Below are 26,686 nucleotides of genomic sequence, written 5' to 3'. Positions count from 1 at the left end.
ACTGAAATGTGTTAGTCCAACGCCTGATTTGTGGTACTTGGCCGAGCTGCCTTCACCTTTTGTTTTGTCCTTCTGGGTCTGGCTGTGGCGTCACACATGCTTGTCTGAGGCCTTATCAGTCGGTATGCTGGTTGGTCTCAGTTCAGCAGCCCCTGCTATTTTTGCTGACCATTCACCTCTGCAGTAACTTGTTAAACGCTGTTCACCAGCGTGCTGCTCCTTACAGCACTGCCTCTGACTAGGCCACCTCCTGATTTCTCCTGTTCTTCTCTTTTTTTTATGCACTTTGTGGCGTCACTGGCTTCACATGTGCTTTTACTGTTTGTAAGATGCTTCCATCCAGTACAGCACCTTCAGCTGTTATTGTTAGTCGGTTACATATGAAGTGACTCTTAAAATGCTCCCTACTGCATGCTGCCATTCACATTCTTTTCTCCCGCCTCAAACTACTCAATATGTTAGTTTTTCATTCCACTTCTCGAAACTGCCAGGAGCTCTGCAGTATGTGCCGTTGACACTTAGGCAGTTATTACACACACAGCAGCAGGGCTAGTTCTAGGGTTTTTGGTGCCCCAGACAGATTAGGAACAAGTGAGTGTCCTTTTCATATCTTTTATTAGTGAAACAGGTTATTGCCAACTGTATACACATGAAAAAGCAAAAGATGATCAAATTGGGCAAACATTTTAGGCTTAGCATAGAGTACACTCTAAGTGGCCACTGAAAATACTTGCCCAGGCACTAAGTACTTAAAAGGTCATCGGGCATTTAGGGGCATTTGGGGAATGATTTCGCAATATTACTTATCTGATTATAAAAATAAACGTCAAGTACTTTGGAACATGAGCTAGAAAGCAAGGACCTGCACTGGACTTCCCAAACAATACGCCTTTGCCCACAAACCAGTTCACCAAGTTCTCACACTCACCTCCATTAGAAATGTTGCAAATCAACATTTTTCAAACATAACCTTTTGTAAAGTATCTTTATTTGAATCATTCACTCAGCATTTTTAGTGTGAAGCGCTGTCACCCATAGGGATATCTGAGTGCTGGGATGCAAAAAGCCACGTTTAGAGTTTGTTTCTGAACTCCACCAGGGAAGGTGTCCTGGGGGAAGGAGAGGCGCTGGGCAGCAGGAGGAGGAAAACGGCAGGAAGAGGTCAAGAGACGAGCAGAAAAAGCAAAACAGAGTAAGAAGTAAGCAGAAAAGGCAAACAAAGGGTGAGAAATGAGCAGAGTAGGTAGAAACAGAGGGCAAGAAGTGAACAGAAAAGGCAAAAAGAGGGCAAGAAAAAGAGAAGGCACAAACAGAGGTCAAGAATTGAGCTGAAAGGGCAAAAAGAGGGCAAGAAATGATGAGAGAAGGCACAAACCGAGAGCAAAAAACAAGCAGAAAAGACAAAAAGAGGGCAAGATACTAGCAGTGAAGTCAGAAACAATGGGCAAGAAATGGCCAGAAAAGGCAAAAAGAGGGCAAGAAACGAGCAGAGAAGGCACAAACAAAGGGCAAGAAATAAGCGGAGAAGGCACAAATAGAGGGCAAGAAATGAGCTGCTTTGTTTAACTTTATTACTGCACACATATGTCTGCCATTTTTAGCCGATAGCATGTTGTATTTTTTCAACTTTTATTCTTTCAATTTATCTTGCAAATGTGGCTCAACTTGTGTATGTGCTGTATTGTGGTTGTGTACGTTGGTGAGTGCAAGAATGAATAAGTGATTTATGGATACACAAGTGCAAGGATGATTGCCATGGTGCATTTGTGATGACTTATTCAGTGCTTAAACCAATCAGTGACCAAGAATTCGCTTTAAATTAAAAGCAAGGCTTATTGACAGTGCCAATGCTTGTTATTTACCTATAAGTGGTAGCAGATCGACTTGCCTTGTTGCGCATCTTATCACTCAGTTGCGCACACAGGTAATAAAAGAGTGCACATCAACATTCTATTGCCGCACATAAGAAAAATTAGAGGAACATTGGTGACAAGCCTTTCAAAGGTCCTGTTCTGCCCCAAATGTCCTGCTAAAGGCACATCATGAGCCAGCCCCAGTAGGAAGGCTCTGAACTTCTGAGGTACCACCAGCACATGGGCTGACCCAGGTTCAGCAACCTTAGGCTCGGAATACAGGAGACCATTCTCCCAGTAGGTCCAATGTGATCCAGACTGATCACCTGCTGCCTGGTTTGCAGCTGCTGCCTCAAACCCACAAGAGAAGGGCACTTGTTCTACTCCTCACAGGTCTCCTCCCTGAAGGGACCTCGATCCTGCTGCCAATGGGTTAGCTCAGACAGGTCTCCCAGTTCAGCTATATCTTCCCTGGTAGGCATCCCCCTCAGGGTCTGCCTCCTCCTGGGCCGTGGGAGTCTCAGGGGCTGGTTTCCTGTGCTCCCTACCTCTTCTCTCTAACCCCTTCCATGCTGATGACGAACCCCAGCCGTCATGCACTACGGTGCTCGTGTGCTGATGACGGCTGGGGTTCGTCACGGCCCGCCCCTGTTCGTGCTGTTTACAGCACACCAGGGGAATCGCGGCCGCATGGAAAGGGTTAGGGCAGGCACCTGGGCCTTTTTCGCAGGCCGTTTAGAGATAAGAGGGGCCCCTTAACACCTGTAAGGGAGTAGGGCACTTTAACAGTGAAAAAAGAAAGGATCCCTGAGGTAAATCCTATAAGGACTGAAACATAATCTTTACACCTCCAACATTCAAATATCTTTCATACTCATACTTCCCACCATGAAAACCATATGTAAGGGGAAACCAACAAAATAGTTAAAAAATCATCCTCATATATATTTATTATTTGTTTGTATACATGTTATTATAATTAAAAAAAAGCACATAAATTCATACATTTGATAAGACATATACCACTTCATAATTCACATTAGGAAGGATATACACATTAAAAAAATATTTAACACAATCCCTGCGCATGAAAACTACCTAAGTACAATGTTTAACAGTTTAGACATGAAAGCTTAGTCTTAACAGTGTACACTTCCTAAAAGGTTTCGTGCGCTCCAAATAGAACTTTAGACATCTCTGAACGTCCAAAGAATGCAAGGACCTCTCTGCTGGAATAGTAGGTCACGGGAAAAAAGACTTCAAAATCAATGGTTCATTCAGATGTAATTCAGACGGAACCTTCGGGATGAACTTTGGATTCGTCCGTAGGATCAGGACATCCGGTTTGAATTGTAGGAAAGGCTCCACGATTGTCCGTGCCTGGTGCTCGCAAATCCGTCTGGCCGATGTCAATGCCAACAGAAGAGCTAGCTTCCAAGATAGGAATTTAAGGTCCGTCTTGTGAATGGGTTCAAACGGTGCCCTCATTAGCTGAGCCAAGACTAAATTAAGTTGCCAGACTGGTGGAGGAGGACGGACTGGAGGAAAAACCCTGAACAGGCCTTTTAAGAACTGCTTGACAATCCTAGCGGACCAAAGCGAAGGACCTGAAGACATCCGTCTGAACCTCGAGATGGCTGCCAGATGAACTTTAACAGAAGAATGAGCCAACCCAGATTTAGCCAGCGACAGGATATATGGCAAAATATGATGCGGAGCTGAAGTGTAAGGGTGAAGATGTTGTTTCTGACACTAGAGGCAGAACCTTTTCCATTTTGCCCTGCTCGTACTTGGAGCTCGAGCTTGAAACAAGATGTCCCTACACTCCACAGTGAGGTTCAGATTCTGGAATTCCCTGTACTCAGGAGCCACGCTGTCAAGTGAAGCGAGCTTGGGTCCGGATTGAATACTTGACCCTGAGACCTCGTCAACAGAAAAGGAACTGGTTGCAGGCAAATTGGATGGTCTTGAGAAAGCAGGAGGAGTTCTGTGTACCAGAACTGTTGGGACCACGCCGGTGCAATCAAGATCATTCTGCATGGCTCCGCCTTGGCTTTCCTGATCAACCTCGGAATTAGAGGTATCGGAGGAAAAGCGTAAAAGAATGTGCCGTACCAGGCAATCGAAAGCGCGTTCCCCAAGGACCCCGGATTGTGATCCCTGCTTGCATTGAATTGGCATTTAGTGTTCTCCGGGGTTGCAAACAGGTCTATGGTCGGGGTCCCCCAGACCGAGAATACCTCCTCCAGAATGGTTTGGTCCAATTCCCATTCATGACTGATCGATTTCCGATGACTCAGCGCATCTGCTGTTATATTGAGCGAACCTGCGAGGTGTTCTGCTGTCAGAGCAATATTGTGAAGAATCGCCCAATCCCAAATCAGTTGAGCTTCTTTGGAGAGAATTTGGGATCTTGTCCCGCTCTGCTTGTTGATATAGTGCATGGCCGTTGTGTTGTACGTCCGGACCAGCACTCAACAATTCTGAATTCGTGGCAGAAAAGCTTGCATGGCTAATCGAATGGCTTTGAGTTTTAACAGGTTGAAGTGGCACTTGCGTTGAACTGGATCCCAGTGACTGCTCACGTGCAGTTCCTGGAGCACCGCTCCCCAGCCTTCTAACGAGGCCTCCGTGGTGAGAACCATTGGAGATGGAGGAAGCATGAATGTTAATCCTTTTGCGATGTTTTCTTTCACCAACCACCAGCTGCATGCTGTTTTCATTGCTGGTGTTACCATAATCCTGTCGTCGAAAGAGCCCTCCGCCTGATACCATTGCTTGCCGAGCTGCTCTTGCACTGGACACATTCGCAGCCTGCAAAGTGGAATCAATGGTATGCAGGATGAGATCGATCCGAGCAGGGACTTGTAGAGCCGTGACAGGATATACAGGGATTTCCTCTTTAGCAAGAAGCGAGCCGATAGCATCAATTTGTTTTGACGTTCCTCCGTTGGGTAAGCCAAGCAGCGTTTCGTGTCCAGAATGGATCCCAGAAACCTTGCTGACCTGAATGGTTGAAGAACTGATTTGTCCTTGTTGAGCAGAAGGCCCAGGTGGTTGAAAGGTTGGATGCAGGTCGTAATGGCCTTGGAAGTTCCCTGGAAAGACGGAGCCTTGACCAGCCAGTCGTCCAGGTAGGGAAAGACTTCCAGAGATTGTTTTCTGAGGAATTCCCCCACCGGAGCCAACACCTTTGTAAATATCCTTGGTGCAGACCGGAGACCAAAAGGAAGTACTTTGAACTGAAAATGGCTCTTGCCTATTGTGAAGCGCAAGTATTGTCTGTGAGCTGGATGGATCGGCACATGGAAATAAGCATCCTCTAAATCCAGAGTCGCCATGTAGTCTCCGGGAAGACGAAGAATATCTTGGAAAGTGACCATCCTGAAGGATAGCTTGATGAGATAGGTGTTGAGCTCCCGTAGATCTAATATGGGGTGCCATTTTTCTGTTGTTTTGTGAAACAGGTATAAAACCCTTTCCCCCTTTGTGAGAGAGGTACAGGTTCTATTGCCCCCTTCTTGAAAAGCTGGTGGGCTTCGAGACGTAGCAGTCTCAGATGTTTTGACCAGTTGGCGCCTGAAGCTCTGTTTGGAGGAAGATGTTGAAATTCCAATGTGTGGCCGCTCTGAACAATATTCAGGACCCATTGGTCTGATGTAATAACCTTCCAACTGCTTAGACAATGAGAAATCCTGCCCCCCCTGATGTCATCGGAGGGGTAGGAACAGTACAAAGAGCCGTGAGGCCCCTATTGTTGTGTGAAGTTATCCCGTCCTTTTTGACCTTGACGCCCTCTCTGTGATTGGCGAGAGAAAGACGCCGACTGGCCTTGGCGTTGATTGGAGTATTGGGGTTTGTAAGATTGGGAGGATTGCGAATATGATGAGTACCGCTGTTGGTTGCCACCTCTGTATGAGGAAAACCTCTCCCTCTCGCACCTTTGAATGGAACTTTGCAGTAGTTCAAAGACCCCAAGGACTTCGCCCTGTCCGTGTCCTTTTTGATGCCTTGAAGGGCTTTATCCACATGCTTTCCGAAAAGCTTGTCCCCATTGTATGGCAAATCTAAGATCTTGTTCTTGACCTCCTGGCGAAACCAGGTTGCACGCAGCCAACCCTGGTGCCTTAACACAGCTGAACCCGCCAGGGCACGAAAAGCAGTAGTCGCTATGTCCATAGCACAATCTATCACCTCCGAAGAGGATACGAAATCAGCACCCATCCCAAAAATATTTTCTTTGTAATTGCAAATGTCCACAATACATATAAAAGTGCACAATCTTGTAAAAAAAGGTCCAGATTCTTGCAAGATTTTCTTATTCAAGTTCTTTATTGTGGTATTTCAACACAGGAAAAATCCAAGGCCACAAATGGATTTCCTTCTTAGCCAGCCAACGCGTTTCGTCTCTGACAATGAGACTTCTTCAGGGCTAAGGGTAAAACATACCGATATTAGATACTTTATAACATTTACAAATACAATTGAGTTGAAATTTAAAAAATCTACAAAAACATCCAAAACAATGTTATATCCATTGAGTTTATCCAAGTTGGCTAATGATTTGATTTCAAAAAAGGAGAAAGATTGATTGAACGAACAGAACAGAAGGAAGCACTGTTCTTAAGGAGGACCCCACTTGTTGAACTACGGTGCTCACAAGAGTCTTCTATTAGTATAAAAGACTCTTGAAAATTGAGAAAATTACTTTGCGGAATATTGATCAAACAGCAAGGAAAACGATTCTTTTCAAAGAGCATGAACCAGTAGCATACCTTAAACGTTAATTGATAATCATAAATCAGTACATCATGGTAGATTTCCTTGAAAACAGCTTGTTGTGATAATTTCTAAAGAGCTGCAGAACAGAAAAAAATTCCACATTAAATTAAATAGCAAAAGAGAATCGAACAAGAGCATGGTGTCATTCAAGCAACAGTATAATCCTGTAGGAAACTATCTATTTATTTTCTATTACAAATGTTTGATGTGTCTGATTTTTCGCAAGCATAAAGTGTCTACCCATATCAACATACTCATCTAAGTTATTGACTAGTTCAACTCAAAAGGCACATTATTGTTCTGGTAACAGTATAGTCCTGTGAGAGATTATCTATCGATGTTCATTGAAAAGTCAAAGATGAATTGGACGAGATATGAGACACTGTGGTATTCACTATAGCTATAATACTGCTGTGCCAAAGTATCATCAGTTATAATGCTAGATTAGATTTTTCATGATATGTTTCAACAGACTTATTGATTACCTCTTTATCCGGACGAGATCTGCTCAAAGGGATAGAACCCGTACACAATCAGGAATCCCTGTCTATATGATAGTTGTGTTTCTAACACTGAAAATAAATATCAATTGTACATATGTGACATGACTTTACTTGTTGAACTACAATAGTAAAAAATGTTTAGATCATATAATCAATAGACACATCTAAAATTAAAGGACTACCTGTTCTTGTCGTGCTTGATCTCGATAATCTAAACATGGTTCACAGAAAAAAGAACAAGTGTAAAGAAAAGAAAAAACTATATTTTAGTCACTGTTGATCTATGGCATATCAATTATTAACAATTGTAATTTAGGCTGTCTCTGAGAGCTCACAAGTTCTTAGATCTAAAGTCTTTGAAGTTGGTCTTCATATAATGCCTTCACAGTTGCAATTTCACAAATAAACTAAGATTGCACCCAGTATCTTTCCAGTAACTCTCTATAAAATAACGTTCAGTGTATAATATAAAACATAGACTCTTGGGTACTAACATTGGACATGATTTTGTCATTTACCATGACATCTATTGTATATACTAGTCCTTAGATCCCTCTAAGACAGTAATATTATTGGGATAAAGGAACTATTTAGAGGGAAACTATCTGGTCCATAAATGTAAAGGACTGGGAACCCTTAAGGTACCAAAAAAAAAAAGTAGAGATAGATCTGAAAAAACAAAAAAGCTAATGAAAGATTAGCAAAAATATTAAGCAAGAGTTGATTTTGATAGAGTTACCCAACCTAGTTAAAAAACTAGAAATAATTGACCTGACTATCTGCACTTAACTAAGAAAGGTATGGTAACCAGCAGAAGTTCCACATCAATGGTAGGACAGCAACTAAATGAGCTGTCAAAGCCCCTGTCTTATATACCCTGGGCTAAGGTGTAATAGGTTGCACCTGGGTTTAATTAAATTCTTACTTGGCGCCAAAGGAGGCCGAGATTCGAGCAATCCAAGCGGCGGCCATCTTGTAACGTGAAAGATAGACCGGTATGTATAATTGAACAAGGTTCTATTCTTATTTGTTTACGTATTTAGGCTCAAAATATAAGTTACAACAGAGCCTGAAACCCATATGAAATGCGCCAGAATTAAACGTGAATTTATTAACATGTTAAACTATTCTTAAGTAGGTCCGCGATTCCCAGCGTATCAAGCATTACCGGCGGCGGACATCTTGTAATGTGACAATTATACTAGCATGTGTCTGAACACAGTTGTATTGCTGAGTATTTAAATTTATGGGCTCCAAAAATTAAGATACTCCAAAGCCCAAAATACAAAGAAATTAAAACGCGAGTGTAAATGATGTTGAAAATTATATAATAAATAAGTTGACGATTTCGAGCATCAAAATGTATGGCTATCGTCGAGAATTCTTTTTTTATATAAGGGACACCCGTTTACGAGAAAAAGTATGAAGAATAAAATTAAAAACGCAATGGGTAGCGCGATTCAAAGTTAGAAATGTTCCGAATATGCTGCGCTAATTTGAAAGAAGGTAGTATAAAGGCCACATTTCTTCAGCGAAACCGGCGGCCATCTTGAAAGGTTTAAATCCATTAGTTGAAACCATACAGTTCACCATAAGAAAGTGAATGGTTCCACAACAGAAGAGATAATAACATTGAATATTAATTAATATAAATCAAAATAGATCGTGACCCGTCGTGTTTTTAATGAAATTATCAAGATTTGAAAAATTAAGATGTTAGTCAGCGTGTTCAAAGTAAAAATAATTCCGAACAAAATAATTATATATCACACGCAAGTGAAATCAAAACATACAGTAGGAAAGGTAAAACCACCACCATAATGTACTGAGAAATACGTCGCTATTTATTAAGAACAGGTGCTTGAGGCCACGTATGTTAGGGCGAAACCGGCAGTCATCTTTAAAAGTCAAAGGTGATACATTCGTCACCTCAACTGGAGTAGCATAAACGGGTGCTATTGTTAAAATCAAAATAGTGGAGTTGGTAATATCGATATAGTTTGGCACCAAGAGCTAAATATTAACCGGACTAGCTATAATAAAGTTGTGTGATACCGAAGTCATAGTGTAGAATGGGTTGGCATATTAATACATAGTATTCCGATAATTCTGTGCTAGTCACATCTATAGTCAAAAACCAGCAGTCATCTTAGATTTTTAGAAGTGACAAAAAGAACTGAACATAAATTCAGATTAATGCCATATCATCTAACCATAATTCCAATGGAGAGGAAATGGGACCTTTTTAGAAAAATGAGTTGTCAAAAATACCAAAAATAATATATAAAGGAAAAATGGACGGCTGAATGATAACATCAGGTACAATATAGTTTACAAAAAATATCAAGGTCAATTATATAGACAGAAGAATTGTTTTTAAGCCATTTACATTGTATATAGCAGAGGATCAAATGCATAGAGAAAAATAGTCACTGTTCATATCGCTAATACATAAGCATAATGAATAAACTGAAGCTTGACCTTTGAGCTAATTCATAGGAAGTGATGAAATTCAGAATGTTGATTAAGTCCCTGTTGTACACTCCTCAGACGACAAATCCATTTAGATTCAAGTTGTCTGAGGGCAAGCTCCCTATTCCCTCCTCTGACTCCAGCTTTGAGATGATCAATGGCATGAAATTCAATATTTATATCATTTGGATGTTCTTCAGAAATGTGGACTGCCATCGGATATTTTGCATCTCCATTGTTGATTGCTCTCACATGTTCTTGTAGGCGAATTTTTAAACATCGGATACTGCTACCAACATAGGTTTTACCACACGCACACAATAATATGTATACTGTGAAAGTAGTATTGCAAGTGATGAATTCTTTAATCTCAAAGCATTTGGAGCCATTATACGAGAATTGATTGATCTTATTTTTCCCAAATTTGCATATGGAACAACAGCCACATACAAAACATCCTTTGGACTTTTCTGGAAACCAATTGGTCTTTTTTTGAGTAGCTCCTACATAACTAGGGCACAAAGTGTCCTTCAAGGTTGTTCCTCTTTTATAAACAATTTTTGGTTTCACAGAAACAATGTCTTTCGGGATGCTTTCTGCCTATAGAAGATGCCAATTCTTGCGCAGTATGTTATTAAGATAACTGCTATAAGAATTGTACTGAGTTATAAAGAACACTTGTGCTGAGTGAGTTTCATTTATTTTCTTGTTTTTAGCATGTTTTAATGTGCTCGCTCTATCCAGAGCGAGTGCACATGTCTCAGCTTTGTCCAAACATTCTGAGTCATAACCCCTTCTTTAGAAGTTACATTTGATCTGTTTCAGATTTTTAGTAAAATCACACTCTCTGCTGCAGTTGCGCCTAGCGCGCACCATCTCACCATAAGGTATGGCTTTTATGGTAGATTGAGAGGGAGCGCTAGAGGCATGCAATGCACTGTTGCATGCTGTGGGTTTTTTAAAAACATCACTGTGAATTTTCCCATCAGAAGCATAGAGTCTCAAGTCCAAAGATTCTATTTCTTTGGATGAGTATTTCATAGTTAGTTTAACGTTGAAGTCATTCTCATTGAGATAGTCAAAGTAAGCCACCAGGTCAATTATGGGCCCATTCCATATTAGAATGACATCATCAATATAACGGGCATAGAATATAATTTGATCACACCAGTTTTTGGTTCTGGGACCCCAGGCGTGCTCCACCTCAAACAAGCCCATAAAGAGGTTGGCATATGATGGAGCAAACCTGGAGCCCATCACTGTGCCACGTTTCTGTATGAACCATTCTTCATTACTCAAAAAGGCATTATTCATCAAAATTAGTTCTGACATTTCTAGCAGCATGAAAGTGTGTTCCAATTTGTTACAATCTCGTTTGAACAAAAAATATCTCAAGGCCCGTATGCCTTGTCTTTGTTCAATACAGGTGTACAGGCTTTCAACGTCCATTGGTACAAATAGTAACTGTGGATCCTGCCAAATAAAATCCTCTAATTTGCACAGTAAGTCACCACTGTCGCGTAGATAGGATGGAAGATTTTGTACATATGGTTTGATGTAGAAATCAACAAACTCCGAAAGGCGCTCAGTTGAGCCACCATTACCTGAAATAATGGGTCTCCCATGTGGAAACGCGCCTACTTTATGAATCTTGGTTAAGATATACAGACACGGAAATCTGGAATGATGTGCCTGTAAATATCGATATTCATCATATGATAATAGACAAGATTCATGCCATTCATACACTTTTCCATTTATTAGGGTCTCAATTCTGGATGTGGGGTTATGATTTAATTTTTCATACCATTCTGAGTCCGATAATTGCCTGTTAATTTCACCTTGGTAATCCTTTTATTCATGAGAACAACACTTCCACCCTTATCCGCCTCTTTGATTACCAACTCATCATCCTGTCTCAAATTATTCAGTAAAGTCCAATCATTTGTCGACATATTCATCTGATGTTTACATTTATGGGATCTTGCATGATTGTCCTCCAATTTATAGAGGTCTATGGCCACCTTTTTATGGAACTCATCGATAACACTGTCTTTTGACTGTGGTGGTATAAATTTAGACTTGTTACATATTCCACTATCCTCATTACAGTCCTCATAAATACCAAGTAAGTTTGTGAAGTCAACCACATTACCAATTTCATCTTCCTCATAAATAGTGGCTAGCATGTGTGAATGATGTATATCACTAATACTTGGTATGTCTACACTTAGACAAGTCCACCAGCAGCATTGGATTTACAAGCCCATGGCACACCCAGTGCACTGTGGCGCTGAACAGCAGTGGCACAGTGCCCAGAAGCATATAAAACCAGCAAAAACAAAAGATGCAAGAGCAAAAAGTGGAAGGGAGACCCACGCCAATGGTGCCAGGTCTAACATCTTTCACATACTTTTTTAAATTTTGAAGAGTCACCTCCTTAACACGTGTTCATTAAGTGTGTGCAAAATTTACATGCCATGTGTGTTATGGCTTGACCTTTAGAACCAGGCCAGCCTGTGGGTCCCAGGGTAACTGCATGTTAAACCTGACAGCCTTACAGTGGTCTTCCCGGAAACCAATTTGTTGGCTTGCCTCCAATTTTGCTGAATTCATTTTCGTTGTTTCATCACTTTATCACTGCCAACCAGTGCAAATAACTCTCCCCTAAACATGGTTTGATTGGCATATTGAATGTACTTGTAAGTCACTTGTAAAGTGGTATACTATATACCCAGGGCCTGTAAATTAAATGCTACCAATAGGCGTGCAGCACTTATTGTGCCACCCTCTTAAGCAGCTCTCTAAAACATGTTGGAGGCCTGCCATTGTAGTGAATGCAATATTAAACTGTCATGTCAACTTGGCATTTAAAGCCCCTTGCCAATCCTTAAACTCCCCTTTTATTTCATATATGTATATATTTATTACTTTACTCTGACTATTAAAAAAAAGCTTTGCCTCCCTCCAATATACTACCCAATGTACCTCTCTCAGTATAAGCTCTACCTCCACTCTCTGACTCATCCTAAACCTCATTCTACTACTATGTGACAAGGCACTGGGGGGAGGTGGGAAGCAGATCTGTCTAAGTGCTGGGGTCATTCGAAGAGTCAGATCTGGAGGTCCTTCCTAAACTTGGATAGTGAGGGAGATAGTCTGAGGTGGAGAGGTAGGGTGTTCCAGGTCTTTGCAGCAAGGAAGAAGGACTTTCTTCTGGTTCTGCTCTGGCGCATCTGTGGGACAGTGGCCAGGGTGAGCTGAGGGGAGCGTAGGTTTTTTTTGGGTGGCTGGAAGGAGAGGCGACTGTTCAGATATGCTGGTCCGGTGTTGTGGTGGACCCTGTAACATGGGTGAGGGTGAAGAGTTAGAAGGTTATTATTCTGCCTGCCAGGACTCTTCCCTCCTTGGACCACCCCAAAACTAATTTTACTACTATGATCTCCCTAATCTATTTCTTGAGAATCTTCCCTCCTTGATCTCTCTTTTACTCACCCCAACCCTAATCTTAATACTACGATCACCTGAATAAACGCTTTCTAGACACTTCCCTCTTATATCCCTTCATTATCCTATTCAGTCTAACTAAAAGACTCATGTCCACTACTCAAACTAACTCATACATCCCTTTACTAATCCATCACAAATTCTTTTTGGGTTCCGGAGCAGTGTGCTACTAGCCATAAAGCGGTACAACATCTTGTTAGGGGTAGTAAGCACTATATAAGTACAATTACAATATAATTCACACATCAGATAGGCCCTAGGTAGCCAATAGGGTAATGTAATATGTGAGTAAAGGCACAGCATGTTCTCTTAAGTTTTACATTTCCTGCTAGTGAAAAACTCCCAGATTTGTTTTGTAAGGCCTATCCCATCTCATAGGATAACACTGGAGATTCCCAATTACATTTAATAACCTTCAATTCCTAATTGTGAGGAGGTAGCTCTGTCATGTATAGTACCTATGGAATTGTTATAATACATGTTCTTTAATGGCAAAGTCAAATTTATTATTACAATTTTGAAAATGCCAGTATTATAAAGTTGGACTTTTCCTGCTCTTAGCCATGTGTGCCTGCAGCCCCTCTCTAATATTCGCCTGGGGAGGGTGACAGCTGGACTTTGTGTATTCCCACTAGAAAGCCACACACAATGGCTTAGTTTGATGGGCCATCCTGGGAGAACGGGAGGGAGGAGCTGGGAACAGCGTCACCCATACACCTGAATAGGCTGTGTCCTATCTCCACACAAAGGGCTGCATACCCCCTGTAGTGTCTGCAGCCAGGACAGAAAGAAAAGTCCTCTGCGCATTCCAAAGGCCCTTCTTTGAAGTCTTCCCCACTTCAGAGGCACCACTGGGTATAAGAAGTGGACCTCAGATCCTTCCACTTCAACACACTTCTGGAAATGTGGATACTTTGCCAGGAAGAAAGACTGCTGTTCTGCTGAAGGGCTGTCACTTTGCTACACTTTTGCTTTAGAAGAACTGCTTTCTTTAGGTGCTGACCCACTGTATGCTGCACATCTGGTCTGGGTGAGAAGGACTCTATTTGCATCACTTGACCCCTCAGAACCAAGAGTGGTTCCAAGGTCTAAAGGGCTAGCCTCTTGATCTGAAGCCTCTGGGCCACAACAGATTTCCAGCTGTCCTGCTTCTGCACCTTGACTCTGTCCTTTGTGAGTCTACCCCGTTAAATGGTGCCACCTCAGTCCTGGACCATTGGAAGTGGGCTTAAGGTGGCTTGCTGAACACTTCCTTGCCACTGCAGAGACAGAACCGGTGCATCAGCGCTACTGCATGGTCAACACCAACGCATCACCGCCACTGTGCAGATCAGAACCGGTCCATAGCCCCTGTTGCGTGAACCATAATAGGCGCATCAGTGCCTTTGCTTGGGTCAGAGACACTGCTCTGCCTTCAGAACCACCACTGTGCAACAGGATACAGCCACTGTACCTCGGCTGTTTCCACACATATCCTTAACCAGGCATGCATTACAGTGCATGTACCATTACCACGCATAGCTTTTACTATGCATGCCTTTACAACGAAGTAGGAACAAGGAGCTTAGATTGTAAAGCTATTCAGTTATATGCATGGTGCTGACCCAAAACCCACTCTTAAGTTTATTTTGAAATTTTGGTTAACACTGCTTTCTGTAGCAAGACCTAAAACATGAGTGCTCAATGCCAGAAAGAGGAAAGAGTAATGAAAAATTAAAAAAATGAAAAATCACATAAGGAAAGAAGTGAGACATTTCATGCCAAGTAACCCAAGCTTGCAATGGAGGAATCGAGGAGTGCAGAAAGTTTTTGAAAACTGTCAACCCTTTCGGCGTTCATGACGAGCTCAGCTCGTCATGAGGCACAGTGGAGCTGTGCTCATGGCGAGCTGAGCTTGTCATAACCGCCGTGGAATGCCCACGCAGGGATAATTCCCCATGTTACATTCTTCATGACCTTGTATTTTTATCTCTGTAACTTTAAATGCCCTTGTTATGTTTTGCATGCTTACTGTTCTAATTGGAACCTTAGCGAGCTGCAAGCCATCAGAGTCAGTTGCTTTGACCTTACTGCTCTGTGCTGGCTGTCCTCATCTGTTGCTGTGTCACTTACCAATAAATGACTAACTTCAAGCATGCTTCATGAGTATTTCCTACAAATTTTGGCGATGAGGGAGAAGAACCAATTAAGCGGCACAGGTGTGGAACTATTTTTATTATTTTGACTTACTTTCTGCGTCTGGATGTTTACTCTAAGGAAAAGGACGGAAACGGTCTTGAAATTCGTTATCACCACCTTTATTCATCCTTTTCATTGAAATCTGCGGAAAATTAGTTCCAGCCAACAGTGAGTGAAGCTATTTTATAATGTTTCCAGACTTTGTTTAGATTTGATTTTTCATTACCGGCCGCTGGGACTTGTGAAGACTCGTGGACATTCTTCACATGGAGCGCGAGTAGCCTGTATTCATCCGGAGCGTGAGCACCCTTCATTTATCGCACCGAGACTTCCAAGTGACGTGGAGGCGGAAGAGAGGAACGCGCATTGCATCATCACACATTACACGCAAACGCGCATTACGTCATCGTGTTACGTGGCAGCCATTTTGTTTATTTCGTTTCCATGGTTACACTATCAATCGCGAGTGCGAGTTTACTTCGGAAATAGAGGCTACAAAGGCGGAAAGAATAATGTTGAGGTAGAAATTACATTAACCTTAATCTGGAACAGCGGAAACACAAAGTAAGTGCTGTCCATCTTGTGGAGAAACGGTGTGTTTCATTTTGGCACTTTTATATACTTTTGTATACAACTTCCAACATGAGTTTTGAGGAACATTGATATTCATTGCAGCATATCTATTTTTCTTTTGGAAACCTGGTTAACATTTGTGACAGTTTTGTATATTTATTTAGTTATTTTTTTTTTTAAATGTTTACATTTCAAAAGAAACACGGCTGAGTTTTTATTTTATTTTCTCTTGCATTTCATTTATTGTTATTGTATTTCATCGTTGGAATATGCAATTCGATCCACCAGAAAAATGTCTTCAAAATAAAGGGGATCCTGCCATTCCTTGGACAGGATGGAAGGAGGAATTCTTCAATTACATGAAAGCCATCGATGGTGTACGTATGGGGTCGGAGAGGAAGAAGAGTATTCTGTCACATTGCTTAGGTTCAGAAGGACAAATGGTTTTTAGAGCGTTACCACCCATTCCATCTGCAGAGGGTGAGGGTGATGGTTCAAATGTGTATAAGGAAGCTTTACTTAGAATAGAGAAAAGATTCAAACCTGTATCAAATATTGCCTTAAATAGGTATAAGTTCTATACACGTGCACAACATGATTTAGAATCATTTGATGATTTTATAACTGCCTTAAAGTCATTATCCATACATTGTAATTTTGGTAATATGTGCGATGAAATGTTGAGAGACCAAATCATTGTTCATGTTAAGAATAAGAAAACCCAGGAACGCTTGTGGGAGTTGGGGGATCCAAAATTGTCAGAAGCCATTGCTATAGCTAAATCGCTAGAACAATCAGAAAAATTGATGTTAACTGTTAAAAAACATACTGAGCAGAAGTCTAACTCACTTGATGAAGTTTGTTTGGTTAAGCAAACAGATGGCCAAGTTACTGAAAATTCGCACTCTTCGCAAAATTATTCCAAAGTTAACAATTCAAGGCAGTTTAAAAGATTTGAAAAAAATGTTACATGTTATAAGTGTGGTAGTAAGGGACATGTTGCTTCATATGCTGGGTGTCCTGCTATTAACAAGGAGTCCAGGAAATGTGGAAGATTAGGTCATTTTTCTACTGTATGTAGAGATGTAAGGAAGTTTGTTCAAAATACCAGGAACAAAATAGCTTATGTTTCTGAAGATAGTACAAAAACATGTAATTGCACTTGTGCTAATGGATCTTCTTGTACTGAGGAGAAAAAAGGATTTGTTGTTTATCTTTCTGAAGATGTGTATAGCATTAATGGATCTTTGGAGGATGGCTCTATAAAAAAACCTATCTGTGAAATGTTTGTGTTGGGACTCAAAATTGATCTCATGGCAGATTCAGGTTCCCCGTGGACTATAATTACCAAGAAATATTTTGAGGAGCGTTTAGGTTCTGTTTTGGATTTGAACAATATTTTGCCACCTGATGTTTGTCCTTTGAGCTTTAATGGTTCGAGAATTGACATGTTAGGTTTCTTCCCGGTTGATATTACTTTTAGATCTAGGTGTGTTAATGAAAAATTTTATGTGGCAGTTAAGGGTTTTAATGTCGTAGGTTGGAAAGACCAGTGGAAATATGGAAATATACTCAATCGCAGTGCTAAAGATCCGGTGTCATTAGATTATACGTTTGAGTGTACAAAGTCACTTCTATTGTATCTCAAAAGAAGACTGATATGGTTAAATCTGAATTTAAGGATGTTTTTCTGACAAGTTGGGAATGATACAGGATTTTTCTCATCCAATAAAACTAAAAATGGGCGTTTCTCCCGTCAAACAGAGGTTAAGGGGGGTGCCAATTAATGTTAGAGAAGTACTTTAAAAAAATTTGGACGAGTTAGTTTTAGAAGGTATAATTGAACCCATTGAGTCGGCAGAGTGGGTTTCTCCCATTGTTTTGGTGAAAAAACCTGATAAAAGTTTGGGATGTGTGTTGATCTCAGAGCTTTAAATGCCGCAATTATTGTGGATTGTCATCCTCTTCCCAACATAAATGAAGTGGTTTCTATGTTGGAGGGAGCTAAAGTTTTCTCCACCCTCGACTTAAGATCTGCCTATCACCAAATTCCCCTGACTGAGGATTCTAAGTGCCTCACGGCATTTATCACTCCTCAAGGGCTGTATCAATATACTAGAATGCCGTTTGGGTTGGCATCTGCAGCCTCTGTTTTTCAAAGGGTTATGTTTAACATTTTTTAGGGGCGTAGATCAATTCGTCAAGTGTTTCCAAGATGACATTCTTATTTATTCTGCTACCACTGAGGAACATGTTTTACATTTGCGTTGTGTGTGTGAGAAACTGAGGAAAAGTGGTTTGACTTTAAAGTCGAGTAAGTGTAAACTGTTTCAAGACTCCGTTGAATATCTTGGGCACACGTTATCTGGTAATGGGGTAATACCTAAAAAATCCAATGTAGAAGGTATTAGCAATGCTCCTCCTCCATCCAACAAGGAACAGTTGCTTTCTTTCGCAGGTATGTGCGAATATTATAGCAAATTTGTTAACAATTTTGCAGCAAAAATGGAACCACTTAGGAAGCTTCTCCAACAGGGTAATGTGTTTGAATGGGGGAGTGAACAGCAGTATGCTTTTGATAATATTAAATCAGAGATTTTACATGCTTCCACACTTAAGCCTTTCTGCTTAAACAAGACATGTATTATTACTGTGGATGCAAGCATGTATGGTATTGGTTCAGTTTTGTCTCAGAAATCTGGCAAAGAAGAATGGAATGTTTGTTTTGCCTCACAAGCTTTAAATGAAAGTGAACGCAGATATGCTGTCATAGAGAAAGAGCTGTTGGCATGTGTTTGGGCGAACAACATTTCAGGAACTATATTTGGGGTAGCAAATTTGTTTTGAAAACAGATCACAAACCCCTTGTGAACATCCTTTCTCCAGGTGGGGGGTGGAATTCAACTGCACGTACTGCCAGATTGACTTCTAGGTTACAAGAGTATTGTTTCACACCTGAATATGTTCCTGGAAAAAAAAATGGTTTTGCCGATTTCATGTCTCGTCTTCCTTGCCAAATTTCTTCAAATTATATTTCTGATGACACTGATGTTTTCACATGTTTACAAGATGTTTTGTGGGGTATGTTTGAAGATGTTTCTGAAGAATCTTGGGCTCTTGCAGATAATCAAGATCTTTCTTTACAGTCTATCAAAAAATATATTTTGGAGGGATGGCCTATGTTTAAAGTTTATGATGAATTGGAATTAGAAAATAATTTTGTTTTCAAGTCTGGAAAATGTGTTCAACCATTTGCCATGCAAAATTTTATTTTAGAACTGGCTCACTAAATGCATCCAGGTATGTCTCAAATGAAACGTTTAATAAGGAATTATTTTTGGTGGTCAGGCTTAGATTCCATGGTTGATCGGAAGGTAAGAGAGTGCTTGGTTTGTATGGGTAGTGAAAAAATGTTAATAGTTAATGTTCCCCCGTTGAAGACTGCACCCTGGCACACTGATCCCTGGAAAAAAATATCATTTGATATTTCTGGTCCTTTTATGTGTCTACCCTCAGATTCCCGTTATGCTTTTGTCCTTATTGATTACCACTTTAAATGGCCTGCGGTCAAATTTGTGTCTGCTGCTTCAACGTGTAAGGTAATTGAATTCTTTAAAGAAGTCTTTTCAAGAGAAGGTTGTCCTTCGACTCTTGTCACTGATAATGGAGTTCAGTTGACTTCTTTAGAAATTGAGGATTTCCTCAAACGACAGAACATTATACATTACACTGTTTCTGTTTATGAACCCCATGAAAATGGTTTAGTTGAGCGTTTCAACAGGGGTTTGAAGGGTTTCATTTCTGATGTTATTAAGTCAGGATCTGATTGGAAAAATGTTTTGAGGGAAAAACTCTGGTTGTATCGCATAACTCCACACTCAACTACTGAGGTTAGTCCTTTTCGTCTTCAAAAAGGGCGTGATCCTGCTTCTAATATTTGTCCTTGGTGGATTAAGGAGAAATGTTCTAGCAAATCTTTCTCAGAAGTAGTCATTAATGATGTTGCTCATAAAGTTGAAAGTAAACAAGCTAAATCTAAAGAGTGGTATGATAGTAAGTGGAATACTAAAAACTCTAATTTGTCTGTGGGAGATTGGATTAGAATTAGGAGACCAGGTTTTCTTACCAAATGTTCAGATAAATTTGGTAAACCTATGAAAGTTGTTATGCTTTTCACTAACAGTGTCATCACACAAGATGGTAAGTTGTGGAACATCAAGCGTGTTGCAAAATGTCCTGATCTTCATAACACTAACTTTACTGTTCCACAACGGGAATGTACAGAATCTATTGCATCTAGGATTAAGTCTTTTTCACGTCTAAAATCTGTGCCAAGGAGATTTGCTGATTTTGTTTCTTAATGCATTTTCTCTTATTTTGTCATATCCTTCTCTTTCCTTACCTTCCTTTGTTTTTTTTATTACTTGTACCTATTTATTTTCTTTCTCTTATTGAGGGAGATGTGTTACATTCTTCATGACCTTGTATTTTTATCTCTGTACCTTTAAATGCCCTTGTAATGCTTTGCATGCTTACTGTTCTAATTGGAACCTTAGCGAGCTGCAAGCCATCATAGTCAGTTGCTTTGACCTTCCTGCTCTGTGCTGGCTGTCCTCATCTGTTGCTGTGCCGCTTACCAATAAATGACTAACTTCAAGCATGCTTCATGAGTATTTCCTATACCCCTCCTGTGCGGCGTTCCATTGAGTGGGCGGAGTCATGATGAGCTCAGCTCGTCATGAGCACAGCATCGCTGTGCAGCGTGACGAGCTGAGCTCGTCACGGCACCGCAGCGCTGCGCTTGCCGCCGTCCCCCCTTCACCGCAGGGGAATTAACCCAGCGGGGAAGGGGTTAAAACATTCGACAGTGAACCCAATGTGTCTTGGCTCTGGAAGGTATTCACTTCCCAATACTTGTTGCAATTCTAGATAGTAAAGAGAAACCTTCCCTTGGCGAACTGATTCACGTTCGACAACCATATTGGTTGTGTAACGTGAATCAGTTCACCAAGGGAAGGTTTCTCTTTACTGTTAAAAGTACCATATTCCCCTGGCTGGTTAAGAGGTCTCTCTCAATTTTTGAAATAGCTATTCTAGATAGCCACCATTGATGCTCTGTGGCTACTTAGGCACAGCATTTTGTTAAGATGAAACAAAATGCATGAAACATCCTTTCCAGTTAATGTAGTGCTTGTAGAGCTCCAGTAAGAGTGAACCCAGCACTTGCAACGCAGAGGATTTCAAACCCAGAGGGGCTTAAACATAAACCAGCAACAGTTGTTTACTTTCCCAGCTCACCATAGCATAGCAACCCTTGGTTAGCACTCTTGTCTTTTCCAACATTAGGGTCGTGGATCTATTCATTGAAATTGTGCCTCCTCTGTATTCTGAACTACAACCTGAATGACTGAAGTAACCTATACCTTCCAAGACCAATGAAATTCTAGTAGTTCCCCATAAAGTGTATTTGTAATAGGTACAGCTCCCTCCTGAGGTGGCAAGTGTTCGACTACCCCTCTCTTTAACCTGTTACTCTGATGTACATTGAGGAAATCCTGCTATACGGTATTAGAACCCTATGCATCATCATTTTCCATTGCAGTTATCCTCGTTGCCCCATTCCTACATATTGCCCAGTCCTTTCTACAACAAGGCTCCAGGTGCACTGTGGGCTCTAATCGGCCTCCTTCCGACATGCATGATGTGTCTGTCTTTGCAACATAAAGTAAAGAATAGTTCTAGTTATGGAAAGTCCGGACAGCTCACATTTCATCTTTTTCTTAGCTGCTGCATTGAAATGTGCATATCTCGGCTTTAGACCAGAAGGAGGAGGAACAAGGTTATTCAGATGCTTGATCTGAATCCTCCTCGTGCCCCCTCAAATAGGTCCTCTGGCGACAAAGGATGAGCTTCTTTTACAGTAATGGGTTCATGCCCAATATAGATAGAACCTTCTGCTTCTGGGATTTGTGAGAAGTCTAGGCTGTTTACCTAGTTAACTAGTTTTTGACCAGTCCACATTGCATGGGCACTTCAATGTGCCTTGTCCACTCCATGCTGCATGATTTCGTCATTGGGTCTTGCCCATTTCTTGCTGCATGGTTTTGTCGTTTGGCTCTTTTTACTGCCTCCTTTGTGGAGTCTGGCTAGTTTTATCTGACTGGGCCAATTTTCTCTTGCAGGTGATGTGCCGGTACCGCAGTGTCTGGAATGTGGACATCCGCCTACGCCCTGGTTTCCTCATTGGCATCATGAAAGAGTCAGGTACGTTCCACGGATAGGAGCCTTTGATAGGTCCACAGGGTATTACGTGAGACCGGTGAGTGGATATAAATTCACTGTGCACACAGGCAAGATTGTGATCTACCAGATTACATCAGTGATCATTTGTGACCACCCCACCCTTGTCTTCCTATTCTCTTTTTTTGCGAGCAGGAAACCAGTCACCAGACTTGGTCTCTAAGAAAGGTGTCTACATGGTTAAGGACGTTATGCGGCTCGCCAAGTACTTCCAGGTCCCAATACAACGTCCCAAGGACTTTAAGAAAGGTAAACCAGGCTATATGCCAGTTGGTTTCTGTGTTGCTGTGTGTTCCCTGTTTCATCTGAGAGCAGTAGTATGATGGTGTGGATCCACTGTTTTGCCCCGTTGTCCCTTTAGATTCTCCACCCCGCTGTTTCGCCTTCTGTTCATTTTTCAACCCCTGACACTGTAATCGAGAGTTCTTACTCACCCCTAAAGATGTGCAGCATCAGGAACTATGATTACACAATAAGTTCAGCAGAATCTAAACATGTTGCATTGGTCGTTCCAAATAGAAGTGTCTTTTGCATGCACACCTTCATCTGCTTGACTCCTTCCGGCTCCACAGATAAGCGCATGGCAACACAGGCTCTAGGCAAGATCTCAGCAGTAATCGTCAGTGAAAGAATCTAAGAGTGAGGTGGAGGCTAGCATCAACAAAGATGTCTGCCACTGTGGTTGCCCATTGGCTCTAAGCTGCATCCTCCACAGACTGCCCAGCCCCCTTCATCAGTGGAGCCCTCATGCAAGATCACAACAGATCAAGTAAAGGCAAACGTTTTGTGTGGCAAGTTGAAGGTGGCCTCTGCCCTTTGCTGTACCGTGGCCATCTTCTACTTGGGATCGAATTCTACAATTTCCATGCTCCGGCCATTGGTATGGGCCTCTTTTTGACTTTGCAGCCCTCTGTGCATGCATGGGGCATCCTTTATTAGTGCTGGCCTGGGAAGCTGACAACTTGAATTACATCCTTCGCTGCAACACATGGCCACAATACCCTTGACAGCACTGTTTAGAGCTTTTTCTGAGTGGGATTAACACAGCTACTGTTCTGAAGCAATGCTTTATGTTCCCCTTTTCTTATGCCAGAGATACAGCATCCTACCTCTTTGGCATTTTAAACCTGATTGAGGTACTGCCTCAAACCATTATGCCTCATATTTGACTGGAATTTACAGAGAAAACCAAATTTTTTCAGAGGCTTTGCCCGCTAGCTCAAAGCCGTGTCAGTAGACATTTACCCCAACAAAAATGTCAGAGGTAATCTGGGGCTCGTGATGCTGGATCTTACCTTCATTAAATCAACAATCTGCTCTTTAAAAGTATGCACCTTGTGGCTTAATTATACACTAAGATGCTCATGTTTGCGTCACAATTAGATCGGAGACTTGAGACTCTAGAAACCAACTAAGTTATGTACCTGCCATGGGCCAAGAGAAAAGATGGAAAAGGACGACCTGAACAACTACACAAGAATTCCTACCTTCTTTCAAGTTCCAAAGGCTGCACAATTTGCACGCCTGTAAAAAACACCCCAAAGGTTAACACTTGCTATGAGGGTCTTCATTTCAGCTAAAAAGGAAGATCAGTTTCTTCTTAACATTCACAAGATATACCTTTTGTTTGACTTCTCCCATGAAACCAGCATTAAGCGGAAAGGGTATTATCACTCCGTCCATTGCTGTGTAAATGGGAATTTCATGTTTAGGCTGCTGGCTTTTACCTCTATGATGTCATGTTGGATGGAAAATCAAACCATTCCATGCCCCTGAGGACCTAAAAAAGTTAATGGAACCATTACAATCATCAACACTGGGCATTGCCCCGTTTGCTGGTGGTGAACCTACAGATGGCAATACCTTGGTGGGTGCTACCTTTGTGAAAGGAAGTGGCTGGGGAGAGTCAGTAAGCGAGGGGTGGCTAGAGAAAAGCCAAAGAATTGAGTGACAGGTTAAAGTCTGGATTTGGGCACGTGTAGGAGAGGGGTAGATTGGTGTATGGCCCCAAAGAAGTCGGTGAACAAAGAATTGGGTGAAAAAAGGGAATGTATTTGGGCTATTGGCAATACGTTTGATTTATGCCATGCTACAATGGGTATTAGTGTAGATTGTTAATTGGATGTTTACACGGGGGTGGAGGGCGGGGCGGCACATGGGAATTGGGAATTTACAATGTCCCAATATTCATAACATAGAAGCAGCCAGAAAACACAGTCTCTGAGGCACAGGCTGACTGGCTGTGCTCTCTCCAGAGACACCTGCCACCTTTCTCTTCTGTGAGTGCATCGCTCACCTTTCATGATAAATGCAACTGCTGGCCTTTTCAGCACAACAATCGCCCAGTCCCATTCGGGCTCAAGGACCATTATACGGGTTTCTTGAATGTTCGCTCTTCTCTTTGATCATTTCACCTGCTCCACTGCAGTAATGGTTTTAGCACTATAGCCACAGAATCTACCATTGGCTGAATCAAGTGTTACACTGGCATTAATGAGGTGAAACGTGAGCCCAGTAATAATGTGTGTCAAAATTACAAATTAATACTGCAGCAGAATGCTTTGCAGAATTTCTCTTTTCTTTCTGCATAATGGTTTCAATCCTGTTCCATAATTTCTTCCTTCATTACCGCAAACTTCTGCTGGCCCGAGCTGTAGTGCAACAGCGGTTCATTTGAAAAACATTCATAATAGATACCAGCTGAAACCCAATCAATGTCCCCGATCCTCCATTTGAAGAAGAAAATCCACATATATATATATATATCCAAAAAGTGTCCGGAGTTTCATGGGCAAACAACGAAGGAGAAGGTATTGGATATCTCCGTGACCGCCGCATCCAATGAATGCAATTAACTGCTGTCAAGGCACAGTTCGTGACCACACGGAGAGATGGATTTCACTGTATCTCTATCGACAGTTTAGCAAGACTTGGACTGTTGTGGCTGGACGTATGGGGGCCAAGTAAGAGGAAAATTGCAAAAACATCGGACCTGCATCTACATGCGCACCAACAAAGGTTTCAACATTTAAATTTTCAGCACTTAGAGATACTTATCGAGCAAGCCAACATGGTACTTGCTGGGAATAAGCTTAACTGTTAAAACTGCGTTGGGAGCCACAGCCAGATGTGAAGCCATTTGAAAAAGACACACTCGCCACGTCAGTAAAGAATCTTTCTGAAGACCCTGGTCCCTCCGATTGCTTCCTGGTGGAGGGGTCCATTGTGGAGATATATATATATATATTACCTTCTGGCGGTCGCCAGTAGGTAATTATAGTTAGGACCCAGTTTCCATAGGAAATCTGCAACAATCTATTTGGAATAAGCTTTATGCTAATTGGCTGTCAACACTCCAAACCAGGAAGTGTTGGCAGCCATCTTGTGCCTCGGTAGAACCGAGGCACAAGAAAACAGAAAAACAAGTTTGCAAAAAGATGGAAAGGGGGCAGGTTAGAAACACCCTGACCCCCTAGGCCTGCTTATAGGGTCCCACAAGGAACCCCAAGGCCCCCCCAAATAATTTTTTTTCAAAAATCACGGGATGCGCGCAGGGTACGAGTACCCTGCCGATCCCAAAAACACCACCTCTCTGCAACGCAGCCCCCTGGCGCATACTGGAGGTTCCTGGTGGGCTACTTGGCCCCCAGAGACCCCCAGTGTTCAAGGGGATTTAGCTCCCACTCTGGAAATGTGCCAGCGGGCTGCGTGCAGAAAGGTGTAATGGGCCCACGTCCTTTTTTACTCCTCTCTGCGACGCAGCCCCCTGGCGCATACTGGAGGTTTCTGATAAGCTAGTTGGCCCCAGGGACCCCCAGTATTCAAGGGGATTTAGTTCCCCCTATGGAAACGTGCGAGGGGGCAGCGTTGCAGCGAGATGTAATGAGCCAACGTCCCTTTTTACACCTCTCTGCAATGCAGCCCCCTGGCGCATACTGGAGATTCCTGGTGGGCTAGTTGGCCACCAGGGACCCCCAATATTCAAGGGGATTTAGCTCCTCCTCTGAAAACACGCCAGGGGGCTGCGTGCCAGAGAGGTGTAATGAGGCCACTCCCCTTTTTACACCTCTCTGCAACGCAGCCCCTTGGTGCATACTGGAGGTTCCTAGTGGGCTAGTTGGCCCCCAGGGACCCCCAGTATTCAAGTGGATTTAGTTCCCCCTCTGGAAATGCGCCAGGGGGCTGCGTTGCAGAGAGGTGTAATGAGACCACGTCCCTTTTTACAACTCTCTGCAACGCTGCCCCCTGGCTCATACTGGAGGTTCCTGGTGGGCTAGTTGGCCCCCAGGGACCTCCAGTATGCAAGGGGACGTAATCCCCCAACTTTGGGGTCGATTACGATGGTGGAGGGAAGGACGACCGCGGGCCTGGAGTTTGCGGAAATTGCCATTTTCAGCCTGCCTGCCGCGGCTAGTCTGTCCACCATATCAGGATGGGAATCACTGTTAAATTTCTGTACGCCGCGGAAAAACATGCACCGCCACGTAAATACACCTGACCCCGCGGCGGACGTAACCA

General features: G+C 42.1%; 1 protein-coding gene across 1 annotated transcript in view; it reads left to right on the top strand.

Moving 5' to 3' along the window:
• The window catches only part of LOC147725201 (glutathione S-transferase kappa 1-like), a 671,252-nt gene that overhangs the window by 42,062 nt on the left and 602,504 nt on the right, over nucleotides 1-26,686 (top strand). The window contains exons 2-3 of the mRNA XM_086967129.1: nucleotides 22,051-22,132; nucleotides 22,304-22,417. Of these exons, the coding sequence (XP_086823255.1) occupies nucleotides 22,051-22,132; nucleotides 22,304-22,417 (196 nt within the window). The remainder of the gene's footprint in view (nucleotides 1-22,050; nucleotides 22,133-22,303; nucleotides 22,418-26,686) is intronic.

The sequence above is a fragment of the Lissotriton vulgaris genome, chromosome 4_1 (assembly GCF_964263255.1).
Source record: "Lissotriton vulgaris chromosome 4_1, aLisVul1.2, whole genome shotgun sequence".
NCBI classification, from domain to species: domain Eukaryota; kingdom Metazoa; phylum Chordata; class Amphibia; order Caudata; family Salamandridae; genus Lissotriton; species Lissotriton vulgaris.
The sequence above is the reverse complement of the archived record's forward strand: the minus strand, read 5'-3'. Positions and strand labels throughout refer to the sequence as shown.